General features: G+C 48.3%; 7 protein-coding genes across 7 annotated transcripts; 4 read left to right on the forward strand and 3 right to left on the reverse strand.

Annotated features, from left to right (window-relative positions):
• The first annotated feature begins 1,741 nt into the window (after positions 1-1,741).
• Positions 1,742-3,070, forward strand: BDV38DRAFT_252698 (uncharacterized protein). Its single transcript, XM_032055162.1, has 2 exons — positions 1,742-2,242; positions 2,310-3,070. The coding sequence occupies exons 1-2, from the start codon at positions 1,769-1,771 to the stop codon at positions 2,448-2,450; spliced, it is 615 nt and encodes a 204-aa protein (XP_031911443.1). The 5' UTR covers positions 1,742-1,768; the 3' UTR covers positions 2,451-3,070.
• Positions 2,798-4,611, forward strand: BDV38DRAFT_141197 (uncharacterized protein). Its single transcript, XM_032051436.1, has one exon. The coding sequence runs from the start codon at positions 3,230-3,232 to the stop codon at positions 4,514-4,516; it is 1,287 nt and encodes a 428-aa protein (XP_031911444.1). The 5' UTR covers positions 2,798-3,229; the 3' UTR covers positions 4,517-4,611.
• An 828-nt stretch (positions 4,612-5,439) lies between these two features.
• On the forward strand, positions 5,440-6,243 carry BDV38DRAFT_285015 (glycoside hydrolase family 11 protein; the record flags this gene model as incomplete). The annotated part of the gene is made up of 2 exons (XM_032060395.1): positions 5,440-5,738; positions 5,844-6,243. 2 exons carry the CDS (start codon positions 5,440-5,442, stop codon positions 6,241-6,243), a joined length of 699 nt encoding a protein of 232 aa, XP_031911445.1.
• A 168-nt stretch (positions 6,244-6,411) lies between these two features.
• BDV38DRAFT_141193 (putative MFS transporter) lies at positions 6,412-8,347 on the reverse strand. The gene is made up of 4 exons (XM_032051435.1): positions 7,820-8,347; positions 7,072-7,760; positions 6,834-6,998; positions 6,412-6,715 (listed from the first exon to the last, which is right to left on the reverse strand). Exons 1-4 carry the CDS (start codon positions 8,300-8,302, stop codon positions 6,580-6,582), a joined length of 1,473 nt encoding a protein of 490 aa, XP_031911446.1. The 5' UTR covers positions 8,303-8,347; the 3' UTR covers positions 6,412-6,579.
• Positions 8,348-8,667: 320 nt separating this feature from the next.
• On the reverse strand, positions 8,668-10,074 carry BDV38DRAFT_252700 (uncharacterized protein). Its single transcript, XM_032055163.1, has 2 exons — positions 9,290-10,074; positions 8,668-9,223 (listed from the first exon to the last, which is right to left on the reverse strand). Exons 1-2 carry the CDS (start codon positions 9,439-9,441, stop codon positions 8,698-8,700), a joined length of 678 nt encoding a protein of 225 aa, XP_031911447.1. The 5' UTR covers positions 9,442-10,074; the 3' UTR covers positions 8,668-8,697.
• Positions 9,646-10,074, reverse strand: BDV38DRAFT_252702 (uncharacterized protein). The gene is made up of 2 exons (XM_032055164.1): positions 9,721-10,074; positions 9,646-9,666 (listed from the first exon to the last, which is right to left on the reverse strand). The coding sequence occupies exon 1, from the start codon at positions 10,059-10,061 to the stop codon at positions 9,828-9,830; it is 234 nt and encodes a 77-aa protein (XP_031911448.1). The 5' UTR covers positions 10,062-10,074; the 3' UTR covers positions 9,646-9,666; positions 9,721-9,827.
• A 36-nt stretch (positions 10,075-10,110) lies between these two features.
• On the forward strand, positions 10,111-12,423 carry BDV38DRAFT_252704 (amino acid permease). The gene is made up of 5 exons (XM_032055165.1): positions 10,111-10,768; positions 10,820-11,016; positions 11,078-11,455; positions 11,509-11,846; positions 11,915-12,423. Exons 1-5 carry the CDS (start codon positions 10,719-10,721, stop codon positions 12,374-12,376), a joined length of 1,425 nt encoding a protein of 474 aa, XP_031911449.1. The 5' UTR covers positions 10,111-10,718; the 3' UTR covers positions 12,377-12,423.
• The last annotated feature ends 27 nt before the right edge of the window (positions 12,424-12,450 follow it).

Raw genomic sequence — 12,450 nt, forward strand, 5'->3', positions numbered from 1 at the left:
ATCGTGACACTATAGTAAATCTACCATAAAGAAAAAGTAGTGTCTATATGTAAATAATGATCTCTAAGAACATTGAAGAACTCTTTATGGCAAAAACTGCAAATATTCTCCCCCATACAACGGGCCACAGGAACAGGTACAGACAAGTCAACAATACCGGAAGACGGAACAACCATATTTGCAAGCTATACTAGGCGTAATGAATGTCATGCATGAGGGAAATAAAGCCTAAAGTGCTCCTGTAGAGTCCAAGCATCCAGTTACTCGAGTTCATTCATGACGAATATATATGGTCGGTCTTCATAGCTGGGAATAGGGAAACGGAACAAGAGCGGGTGAAAGGCTAGAATCAACAGACAACTTAACGACATTAAACGATGAGAGTATGAGGAATATAACCCGCTTTGTGACCTAGCTATTCCATGGATTTCGTCTTTTACATAGTTCATTCACATTTATGTCCTGCCAATGTCACTCATCAGTCCTATCAAATCACCTGACGCATGATTCAGCTTTCCACTTCAACCCGTCCTTCCCTTGAAAATCCATTAATTCCTTGATAGGCGTATATAAAACGGGTTCGATAGTCAATTTCTGGAACCATTGTCCTAGTGCTCCAAAATGCGGCGTTTTGAGAGAATATATAACATTGTCGAACTGAGAGACCGAACTATGTAGACTACATTCAAGAGGTCTCTAGGCAGATCTTGCTGGGTCTTGACTTTCTTCATAGACCTGGTATCATTCATTGCGGTAGGTCAATTTGATGTGTTATATTGAACAACCTACTAAGCTTTTCAGGCCTGCAACCCGCAAACATTACCTTTTCGTCTGGCGGGGCTGTGGACGTCGAGACATTTCTAGAGCCGCCTGAGCCTAGCCCTATTTGCTGGCTAGAAGGCGTGAAAGCGGATAATAGTGCACCGGAATATTTGTTGACCTCACAAAGACGTCGAGGGCAGCTAGACGGTATAGAGCCGTCTAAGCTCATAGTCAGAATGGGCGACTTAGGTGGAGGTATGCTTTGTTTCTTATTATGTCGAACAATACATTATACGACTCACATTTCTCAGCTGCCTTTCGCCAACAATGCGATCAGTGACCGGTTACTCCCAGCTCTCTGCGTGAAGCCGAGCTAATTCACCGCAATGCCTGGGACGCTAGTATTGATATTTGGACCTTAGGTTTCTTGGTACGCGAAAGGCCCCTACTTCCTAAGATACCATAGTTTTATCTAATAATATTGTGATAATATTGTGAAAAGATCTTTGCACTGGCCACGAACGAGCCGTTATTCCCTCTAGGAATATGACAAGGAACACCTCTAGCTTATTGAACAAGTCCTTGATATGAACAACCAGACAGGTGATACTTTTAGGAAGTACTTGACGGAAAGATTGCCGGCTGACTTTCGCGGCGAAAATATTGAGCGACTTGGCTTGTTCCTTTCGGGAATATTACAGGAAAATGCTCGAAAGCGAATGACGACGGCTGAGTTACTTGACCACTTATTTCTGTTGAGATAGGACAACATAGTCTTAACCACACCCGTTTACTTACAAATTTGACTTCAATTGTACGGAATGTAGATACTGTACTAAATTTAGAAGGCGTTCGAGGACTGATTGGTTGGCCCGTATTTAATCCGTGCTGAATACCAAACAGGCTACAATGTTGATCATCTCCCCATTTGCGTTTCATGAGAATTCCTGACCACCACCAACAACTGTTTACTTTGATAGGGACAGAACCACTCAGTCACATCAGTATGTCTTCCTTTACTTCCCAGAAGTCAGACCAGACTGATGTTCCTCCCCCGCCGCCACCGCCCCCATTGATCGGCAAAATAGCCCCCAAGCCCCCAAATGTAGCATCCGAGGGACCCGCCGGGTCTTACCTCGTCGAGTTACTAATTTTCAACGGCTGGCCTTTTAAAGATCACTGGGCGTACTGGGTCCGGTCACATTCCGACCCTGATATCGGTGTGCAGCTTCATGCGACCGGGGATGTAAGGAACGGCTTCGAGTTCCAGATCAAACGCAACTATGACTTCCACGATGAGAACAGTGAATGTCCCTCGACTAGAACCCCCCTACAATGGATTGATGGGAAATACTTTGACGAACGGGCAATGATGAATAATGGGGTGTTTAAGTTGGACAATATGCCTGTCTGTGGCTTTGAAGCTTCTGCATACAAGGTCAAGGCTCCAGAGAAGTCTTTGAATACTGTTACCCAGACTGTAAGTACCTATAACATCATTGTCTGATCTAGAAACTGGGATATTCTACTAATAGACAATTTTTTAGACCATTTCGGAAGGCCAAAAAGGTCAGAAGGTGAACCAAAGGAGCTGTCAGACATGGATTGTGGAGTCTGCCGATCAACTCGTCGGGGATGGGATCTTTAGCCAAAAGGTTGCGACGTATCTTCGTGCTATTGAGCAGTGATACACATGAGTTTTATTATTTACCGGCAGCTTGTGAACTAAGAGAATAAGAATCAGTTCTCCCACGAGGGTAAATCGAACGTGGCCGTACGAGTTGCGTCTTTTTCGAGGCGAAGTAGCGGCTCAGCCTTGCCGATCGGGACCTGAAACTGCCAACCATTGTTCGCAATGCGGGCAGCGGATTTGTCCGAAATCTGAGTGGATATCGTGCCGTAGGATCCACTGGAGAAACGGAGTCTAAGATGGCACTAACGGGGCACCAGGAGCATTGACATCTCCCGCCAATTTCCCTAAGCCTGCAATTGGGACCTCTTTGCACAATCCTCGATGGGAGAGATGTCAGGTAACATATTGATTCGAATCAAAATAAGACCAGTGGAGGAGGAACCGGAGGATTATGGTGGAGCATCACTATAGACCCGCAGAGTCGCTGTCCATCAATGCTTAACGACGACGATAAGAATCTTGGTAGGGGCCCCACCGGGACGCTCAGACAGCGATTCTGGCGCAATTGGATGAATTCGGTAATCTTACGACCGCTGTGAGCGGGGGAAATTATCACAGGGGTTATACGTTCATCTCGTAAGAGATTAAGAAGCAAGGATCGACGAGACAGTCAAGAGTAAGGCTGAGTTGGAATATACCTCGTAAGCCCTAGTCTGTATAGGGTATAGAGCACCTCGTGATCATTCCACTCCTTTTGCTCTCGTCAACAGTCTTTGTTTTCGTGAGATTGTCCACATCGCACCAGGTTGTAGTGACTTTTCTTGCGTGGCCACGATGCTCACAATTCAGCTGGAAAATCAATTAGCCTGCTATTCAGGTCATGAACATCTTCGCGGCTGCGTCGTCTATCATTGCCCCAACCCGATCGACATTCAAGAGATTCGGGTGAGCTTTTACGGCCGCGCCAAGGCAAAGGTACAGAAGGTCAAGGGCGCCGCCGCGCCCGCTGCGACCTACCGAAGCAAATGTATTCTCTTTCAGGAGGAAAAGACTCTAGCCATCCCTAATGGCGGTCAACTGGCCCGGAATACATACGAATGGCCATTCGAGTTTACATTCCCCTCGCAAGTGGAATCACCCGCAAAATGGCCCGAAAAAGCCCCTTTCCGTAGCGATGAACACCACCCGCTGCCTCCATCGTTTGCGGTGGACGTGGGTGACTCGCAGCGGAAGCTTCACTGTGTTATCGAATATCGCATCGAGGTTCAAATGTTCAAGCCACAAAAGAACTTTCTGTCGAAGAAAGCGCCGTTATATACCGAAGCGCTGCGAGTCAACTTTCTGCCATTGGCAGCACAGTGGGAACCCACTGATCATGCGGATAAGTTAAGTCGAAAGCATAAAGACGAGGTGTTCACTGTGCGCAGTCTTCTCCTGCTGCCGGAAAATCGGGGACGAAGTCTCAAGGTTGGAGAGAAGTTCCAGTCGTGGCTGTCAAAGAAGCAACTCCCTCAGTTTGACTTCAAGGCGTCTTTTATATATTCCACCCGGGTACTGCAGGGTGCACCAGTTGCATGTTTGTTGGATATTATCCCATGTACGGACGGCTCGTCCATGCCCTTCCCGGGCATCACGTTACAATCTGTGTCCATCGCAGTAATGAGTCGAACCTCTGCACGTGCTTCTCAGTCGCTGAGGGGCTCAATAACTGGCGACGTGGATGATCGATTGGAAATCTTATCGAAAACGTCACTTGGCATGCCCGTATTGGGCCAGCTCGATTTGAACGAGACATTCGGACCGCTCATATTCAGACATTCAGACGTATCTTTCAGCACATTCACCATCTCCCGGTCTTACCGGCTATGCGCGTCATTTACCTTTGAGTGTGTGGGAAAGACTTTCGAATTCCATGCGAATGACCTCGAGTTCTTTATCGTCTCTGATGTTGTTAGTCCCACGGTACAAATGACCCCTATGGAGCAAGGCACTGCTATTACCGGGGTTTTCGAGCTAGCGGACACCGCTTCCCGGCGTTCATCGTCGGATGAGTATGATGAACTCCCTCCTCGGTACTCGATGGCGGCTCCAAGTTCTGAGAAACCACCGACCAAGAACTAGTACGCTATCTGTATCACTTTCGGTCCAGTATTTGATATGGGAGTTTGGGTAATAGTTATGGATCCGCTGGTTCTGTTGAAGTAACTGTTAGGTCTGGGAGACTTGTTAGATTTGTTGCATCTTTACACTACATAGCCCGATAATACAGGAAGCAACCAAGTCCGTTATCACATTGGTCAATCTTACATGTCAGAGTAGGCACTTGCAATGACCTTCAACATTACCTGGTAAAGCTGCAGGTTCTAGACTCGGAATGAGGAACTGCACAGTGCTTAGGCTAAACAGCAATTGACTAACGCCTTTGCCAAGATTCCCATTTGCCGGACAACAGCCGAAGTACCTCACGAGGATCCATATTCCCCGCATCATGGAATGGACGGACTGAATTAAGGTTGCAGCCGAGTGTGGTTTCTTCAGGCCATGGGGATTACCCGGTCGAAGAAGCTTATTCATGGCTGTAATGAGCCAATTTAGCCTATGTGTGAGCTGTGAAATGCTACATGAGACGGTTATTAGCAAGGAGGCAGGTCTTAGCGCGGACGAGCACTCTTGGCAAAGATACCTGACGAGTATCTTGAACTACACGAAATACCGTGATCGAGATTGCCTGTCTATACCATGTTGCATATACCGTGATTCAGCCGAACCAGCTTCAGCAATTGCCGTTAATCTGCAGGCAATCGCGGCATATTCGTCGGATATTCGTCAGTCTAGCAACGGAAATGATCACCGACATGCCTAAACTGAAATCATCCTTCCGGTGATTCTCCATACCCGGCATCCGTGGTTAATACAGCTAGCAGAGGATGTATGCCAGACCCGACGGGGAAATTTGTATAAATACCGGTCAATTCCACGAGAAGCCAACATTACATACCAACGCAGTCAAACACAGCCAAAGCAGTCCAGTCAAACCACACAACATGGTGTCCTTCTCCTCCATCCTGCTGGCCTGCTCCGCCGCAATCAGTGCACTAGCAACTCCAATCGAGCCATTCGCAGACAAGCCCGACGAGTCTTTCAACGAAACCTCAATTCATGACCTTGTCACCCGCTCCACGCCCAGCAGCACAGGCTACCACAATGGCTATTACTACTCCTTCTGGACCGACGGCGGCGGCGACGTGACCTACACAAACGGCAACGGCGGCTCCTACGCAGTGCAATGGTCGAACGTCGGTAACTTCGTCGGCGGAAAAGGCTGGAATCCCGGAAGCTCCAGGTATACCAAATCCCCTTCTCCTCAGCATATCCCCCTCCCACCTCTTACCTACCCCATAGTCAAACACATATAATAAAGCCAAAACTAATCAACCAACGCACGCAGGGCAATAAGCTATTCGGGAACCTTCAACCCCAGCGGAAACGGCTACCTAGCCGTCTACGGCTGGACTACCGATCCCCTAATCGAATATTACATTGTCGAATCCTATGGCACATATAACCCCGGCAGCGGCGGCACCTACAAGGGTCAGGTTACCTCCGACGGAGGCACGTATGATATCTATACCTCTGTCCGCTACAATGCGCCATCTATCATCGGGACGGCGACTTTCACGCAGTTTTGGTCTGTGAGGACCTCGAAGCGTGTGGGTGGGACCGTCACTACAGGGAATCATTTTAACGCGTGGGCGAAGTATGGGTTGACGTTGGGAACGCACAATTATCAGATTGTGGCTACGGAGGGGTATCAGAGTAGTGGGTCTTCTGCTATTACTGTTTACTGAGTGGTGGGTTTATGTAATGGATTGGATTGGACTGTGGAGGTGTGGCTTGTAGGTAGTGGCGAGGAATTGGGTTATGGTTGGACTGTTGATTGGGAACTGTCATCGATACTACTGTTTATCCATGGTCAGTCTCTCACTCTCTACTGTAGTAGTCAATTGACAGTTGCCAACCACTTGATATCTCCAAAAATCCCTTCTATCCAGAATAAACCCAGATGAACCTGAAGAGCACCCGAGACCATAAATGACCCCCCTCATCTACATCTATCAAACGAGCACGATATTCCCTGATGCGAAAAAAAGGACTACTATATCCACAACAATCCCGACCTAACCTTAACGCTTCGCATAAGTACTCAGCCCCCTCAGCTCCTCCCCATAATACCACAGTAACAACGGCGCCGGAATCCCAATCACAACAGCAACGCACGCGAGAAGCGTATTTCCCCATGCAAAGCCAAGATTGCCATATCTGCAAGAGGTCATTAGTCAACTCATGTCAGAGAGTCCAGATAGCAGGATCCAAAGACAGCATCATTATAATGTAAAGGATGTCACAGAAAGGAAAAGGAAGAAAAATAGGAACTCACAAGCTAGGTGCAACAAGCGGCAACCCAAACCCCAGTAAATTCCTGAGTACCATAACACTCGCCATTGCGCTTGCCGCGTATACCTGATACGCATCGATCAGGTAGCCCTGAACGCAGACGAGCTGTACGACGGTGGCGCCGGAGTAGATTGCTGCGCCGATGTTTCTGGAGAGTCATTTTGAGTTAGATATAAGTTGTTCGACGGCTGGATATCTTCGGGCAACAATAAGATACGTACGGCATAATCCAATGAATACTCGTTCTCGCACTCCACCCATACCAGAATAGACCGATTGGGACGACGACTGCCACCGCGCACAGCATTGGGAGACGGAATTCGGGTTTTGGTTGTCCATTATTCTTTGCTCGGAGACGCTGGTAGATTTTATCTGCGAAGCGGACGCCAAATTGTGTTGCGATGGTTAGTCCTACCGTCATGGAGAGGTAATTGAGGGAGCCGATGGATACGGACTCGTGGTAGATACCTGTCCAGACGTCCGGGAAGGTAGCGACCATGAGGTAGAGGATTCCATTTAGGTATGCGAGATAGAGACTGAGGACTTGGATGATGGGCTGTGTAGTCAGTAGACGGAACGGGCGGATGAGGTTGGTTGTGAGGTGTGTGGAGGCGCGATCGTGCTCAGTGTGAAGATCGGGGTTTTGAGTGGATTTGCGCAACCGGGCGGCTTTGCGTTTCAGGAGGACGGGGCCGTAGGTCTCGCGGAGGAGGATGAGTCCGACGATTTGGATGGCGGCTATGGCGATAGAGATCACGTAGAAGCACCATCGCCATGACACGTATTGGACGACAAAGCCGCCTGTGATGGGGCCGATGGCTGTTCCAATTAGAGGTGCCAGTGTGAATACTGCTATGGCTTTGCCACGTTCGTGGGCCTCAAAGAGGTCGCTGTTCATGCCGCTTCCGATCTATTGTCTAGTGTTAAGTAGTGGAGATACATAGGAGTCACTGTGGTAGGGGTACTTACGCCATATGGACCGGCGGCGCCCAAGCCGGCAAGGAAGCGGAAGAGAATTAACTGAGTCGGCGATTTGGCAGCACCGCATGCTGTATTGAACACGATATAAACTACATTCATCGTGAGTAGAACTGGTACTCTTCCGATCATCTCTGAGACAGGTGCCGTAAACAGTGGCACGATCGCACTGCCAAGAAAGAAGATGGATAGACTCAGGATAAGCAGTGTGTTAGAAGGAAACCCGAGATCTTCGCCAATAGTGCTCAAGGCTGGAGCAACTGTAGCCGATGACATAGAGCTCAACAGGTTATACAGTGACATTGGAACAAACACCATCCATTTCTTTCTAGCGGGCCAGTTTTTAGGGTTCTGACGATCATCTGGTCCGTCCCAGGTCACCAAATTCGGGTCGGTGGGAGGGATCAATGGGACGATATTTGCCGGTCCAGCAGTTTCTGGATACTTTTCTGATGAGGATGCATTATTCGCCATGGTGCAAGAAGACGGGTAGTGGGTAAGTATCCTGGGAGGTTGAAAAACATTGACATCGAACGTAAGCTTGGAGGAGGGAGGTTGAGGTGTGATAGATCAGCCATGGCTTCCTTAGTATTGTGGGATATAGCAAGCGTCGCCCGCAATTGGCTGTACGGCGTTATAATTAGCGTGTCTTGTGTCCCCACACGATGCCGTCCATCCGTAGTGCTTATTTTCAATATGCATGACTTCGGGAGATTATTGGGGAGTTTGGTTCCTTGGCGTCCGAGTGAACTATCTTGATATTACTATTCAGCTATTGACTCTTTATATTCTAGATTGGACGTTGAGTATATATCAAATGGTATAGGAACAATGCCAGATCTCATTTAAGCATCGACCAGCTATTGAAACTACCAACCCGACAAGCCATCGCCATGGTTTCCCGGTATACCCCGTGAAGTAGAAGAAGATCTACTACACTCACCTCCCTCCCAACGGACCTCATACCCGACTGTCTGTATTATAGCACTTCCTCTGAGATCTCGCATGCTCTCACTCGGTTCTATCATCCGCCTGTGGTTACTGGGGCGCAGCCCTTCCATGTGCTTCTTTCTGCGACCACCTGAGTCGAGCCCGTAGTGCTCGGTCGCATTCGCCCTCTGTCTTCCTGGCTTTGACGTAGGACCATCCGTCAACTCGCTATGTGCCCCGGAAACTGAAAGTTCGAACAACTCAGAAACAGTGCCAGCCATCATCCCTGTTTGTAGCTCAGCGAGAGCCCGTTTGAGGTTCGGGATACATGTGCAGATAATAGATGCACCTTGTATCAATTGCAGCCATAGTGTTGGCATGAGAATATGCCAGGGTTGGTCGAGGGGTATTGAGTGGAAGACAGGGCGAAGCGACACGATGTACTGTATAGTCAGGGCAGGAACCCTAACATTGACCTGCGGGTTAGCTCAGGGCCAACGACGTCGGGGAAGGGAGGTAAAAACCACTCACAGTACACGTAACCCAAAGAGAGCGCAAATTTGGAGGCATTTCCACTGCGACATCTGGACCTTGCATATCAGGATAACAGGTAATGCGACAAGAGCTATATCAAGCATTATGTGGCACACCGCCAGACCTGTGCAAAGTGCCTCCTGGTTCATGTAACTGCTGGGGTTGGAGTTCCATAACTGGGACTGTGCAAATTGGACAGCTAGACTGATAGCAAATGCGATGGTCCATGCTCCAATCAGCCCTAGAAGCACTTGACACGCGACAAGGACAGTGTTAAACGGTTTTATGGAAATCAAGAGAAGTGCAACTGCAGCCTTAGAGCACGCCAACACGATAACCGAGAGGATTTGGCTTGCGCAGACAAACTGCACGTAGTCAGTTTCTCAGTAATCGCCTGCTAACAAACCAGGAGCTGACTTTGTTATAAGATTGAAACGCCACATCATTTAACGCATCCCTGTGCTTACCGATACCGTTCGAACTGGCAAAGTTCACGCAAGTCGTTTGAAGAATGAAAAGGATCTTCCAGGAATGGTCAATATATTCCAGCAAAGAACATACAACATGGTATACTTACCGTTGCCGCAACGAGGAAAGTGTCAGTCCAAGTCAACGAGCGAAGAATTCGCACCCGCGAGATAAGCGTCACCGAAGTCGCCAAAGCCACGACTATCAACAATATAGTACTCACGGTAATCACCCACGCTCCATGGTCCTCAGGTGAAACAGGGAGAAGCGGTGGCAAGATCTCGGTACCATTTGCTGGCATCGCACTTATAAGCCTTTTCAAAAGGTGGGCACCGTTGCAGATTCCGACGGCGTAGACATGTGTGACATGACATTAGCCATTTTTCTACCCCTAAACTGACACAACGGACGACGCGGATGTACGGACTGGGTTGCCTCTTGGCTAATAAAATACCCTTGTAGGGTTGCAGCACTAGGGAGCTGCTAAAGGTGTTGTCAAGGCAGACTATGCAAGGATATTCGTGATTAGCGTGTTGAACTGCATGCAGGGAGTTAGGGTTTGAACCGGCTGTTAATTAATCCTTTCCTACTGGTGTTTCTCCTCTTCCCCTCAATATATTTTCGCTAATTTCTCTATTTCTTTGACTCTAATCTTTCTCTGCATCCTTGAACCTGTCCCTATCACAATATACTAGACGTCAATATTATTCCCAAGCAAACACAACTCAAAGTTGACCCGGTTTCAATATGGAACAGCATGAGATGAAAACGATCACCGAAACCAATACGGAGACCCCTGCAGACAGGTTTCTAAGTCCAATGACTTCAGGTGCTAATCGAGAACATGATGATACATCCAGTCAAGCTCAGATAAAGGTGCGATGCTCCACAAATTCACACCCGTTAAACAGGGTTGGGTGACATATAACATTAACAGCGCCTTTTCAATTTCACACAAATGTTCTTCTTCTCGCTCACATTCATGTCGAGCTGGGAGACCCAAGCTTTGTACGTACTTGTGCCTTCTGCATCGAGTAGCTACTGATGCGCAATCACTAGAAATCAAACCGCGGTCCTCACAAACGGAGGCCCCGAAGCTCTAGCTTGGGGGCTTGTGATTGTCGTCTTTGGAGCGTTGGCACAATGCGCTTCGTTAGCCGAGATGGCATCTATGCAGCCCATTGCCGGTGCACAGTATCACTGGACCCATTATCTGGCGCCGGATAGTCAAAAGAGGTTTATCACCTGGATGCAGGGTACTTCACCACACCTTATCAGCGTCAAGGAGCGGTTATACTAACAGCTAATCTGACATAGGCTGGATTACTTGGTTTGCCTGGGTCTCACTCCTCGCAGGTGTAGCGAATACCACGGCGACGACAATCCAAGGTCTAGCGATCACAAACTACCCTGATTACGTATCGGAACGATGGCATTTGACTTTGATCATCTTTGCAATACTCATCGTCGAGGGCCTGATGAATATGTATACCTTCCAGCTGATCCCATGGATTGAGCTCTTGGCTGGGGTCCTTCATATTATTCTTTTTATCATTTTCTTAGTCGTCTTTGTTGCATTATCCCCACGGCATGCTCCGGAATATGTGTTCCTAACAACCCAAGCCCAGTCAGGCTGGAATAATACCTTCGTCTCATGGAACATTGGACTCTTAACCCCGACATGGGGGTTCGTCGGTCAGTAAATGCAACCACTAACTAGTGTATATTAAACCAACTAATGGCCATAGGCTTCGACGGTGCAGTCCACATGAGTGAAGAGGTCCGTCGCGCGCGAGAGGCAGTACCCCGATCGATGATCTGGTCTGTCGCCACTAATGCCGTTCTTGCGTATGCCATTGTTATATGCATGTTATTCACGATGGGTTCTGTCGAGGACGCCCTGAGCGCCAGCTTCCCCATCATTGAGATCTGTCAATATGCCACGGGATCCACCCAGGCAGCTACCGCCATGGTCTGCGGGCTTCTAGTCCTTGGGCTTTCCGTAACCCTAGCCAGCATAGCATCCGCCTCCCGCTTGACATGGGCCTGGGCTAGGGATGGTGCGCTGCCGAAATGGTTTTCATACGTATGTACATCCAGTCCGCCATCCACCTTCTCCTCCAATATAAGACTCAACTAACATCCAGACCAAAGATCGACCGAAGACATAACGTCCCCATCCGCGCCGTATGGCTCCCCGTATTTATAGTCATGGTCTTAGCATGCCTCAACATCGCAAGCACTGCCGCCTTCGGAGCCTTCATAGCTCTCTCATCCATAGGTCTCTTCGTATCCTACTTCATCGCCATCAGCTGCATGTTGCACAACCGTTTCCGGAAAGACCCGGTACCAATGGGAAACTGGAATATGGGTAGATGGGGTCTGCCGGTTAATATTTTTGCCTTGATTTATACTGCCTATGTCACTGTGTGGTTGACGTTCCCATCTTATCGGCCGGTGACAGGCCAGAACATGAACTATGCATTGCCGATCTTTGCTGCCTCGACTTTATTAGCTTTTGTTTATTGGTTTATATATGGTAGGAAACACTGGTCGGGGTTGAATAAGGAGGTTTTACGGCTTGTGGTTGAAAGGGGTGAGTTGCAGCTGAAGTGAATCTTTCTTATTGTTATGATTGTTTGTATTGGACACTTGTAATATACGCATAATTCATGGAGTTTGTTCTATAT

Source organism: Aspergillus pseudotamarii (assembly GCF_009193445.1).
Source record: "Aspergillus pseudotamarii strain CBS 117625 unplaced genomic scaffold BDV38scaffold_44, whole genome shotgun sequence".
Classification (NCBI taxonomy): domain Eukaryota; kingdom Fungi; phylum Ascomycota; class Eurotiomycetes; order Eurotiales; family Aspergillaceae; genus Aspergillus; species Aspergillus pseudotamarii.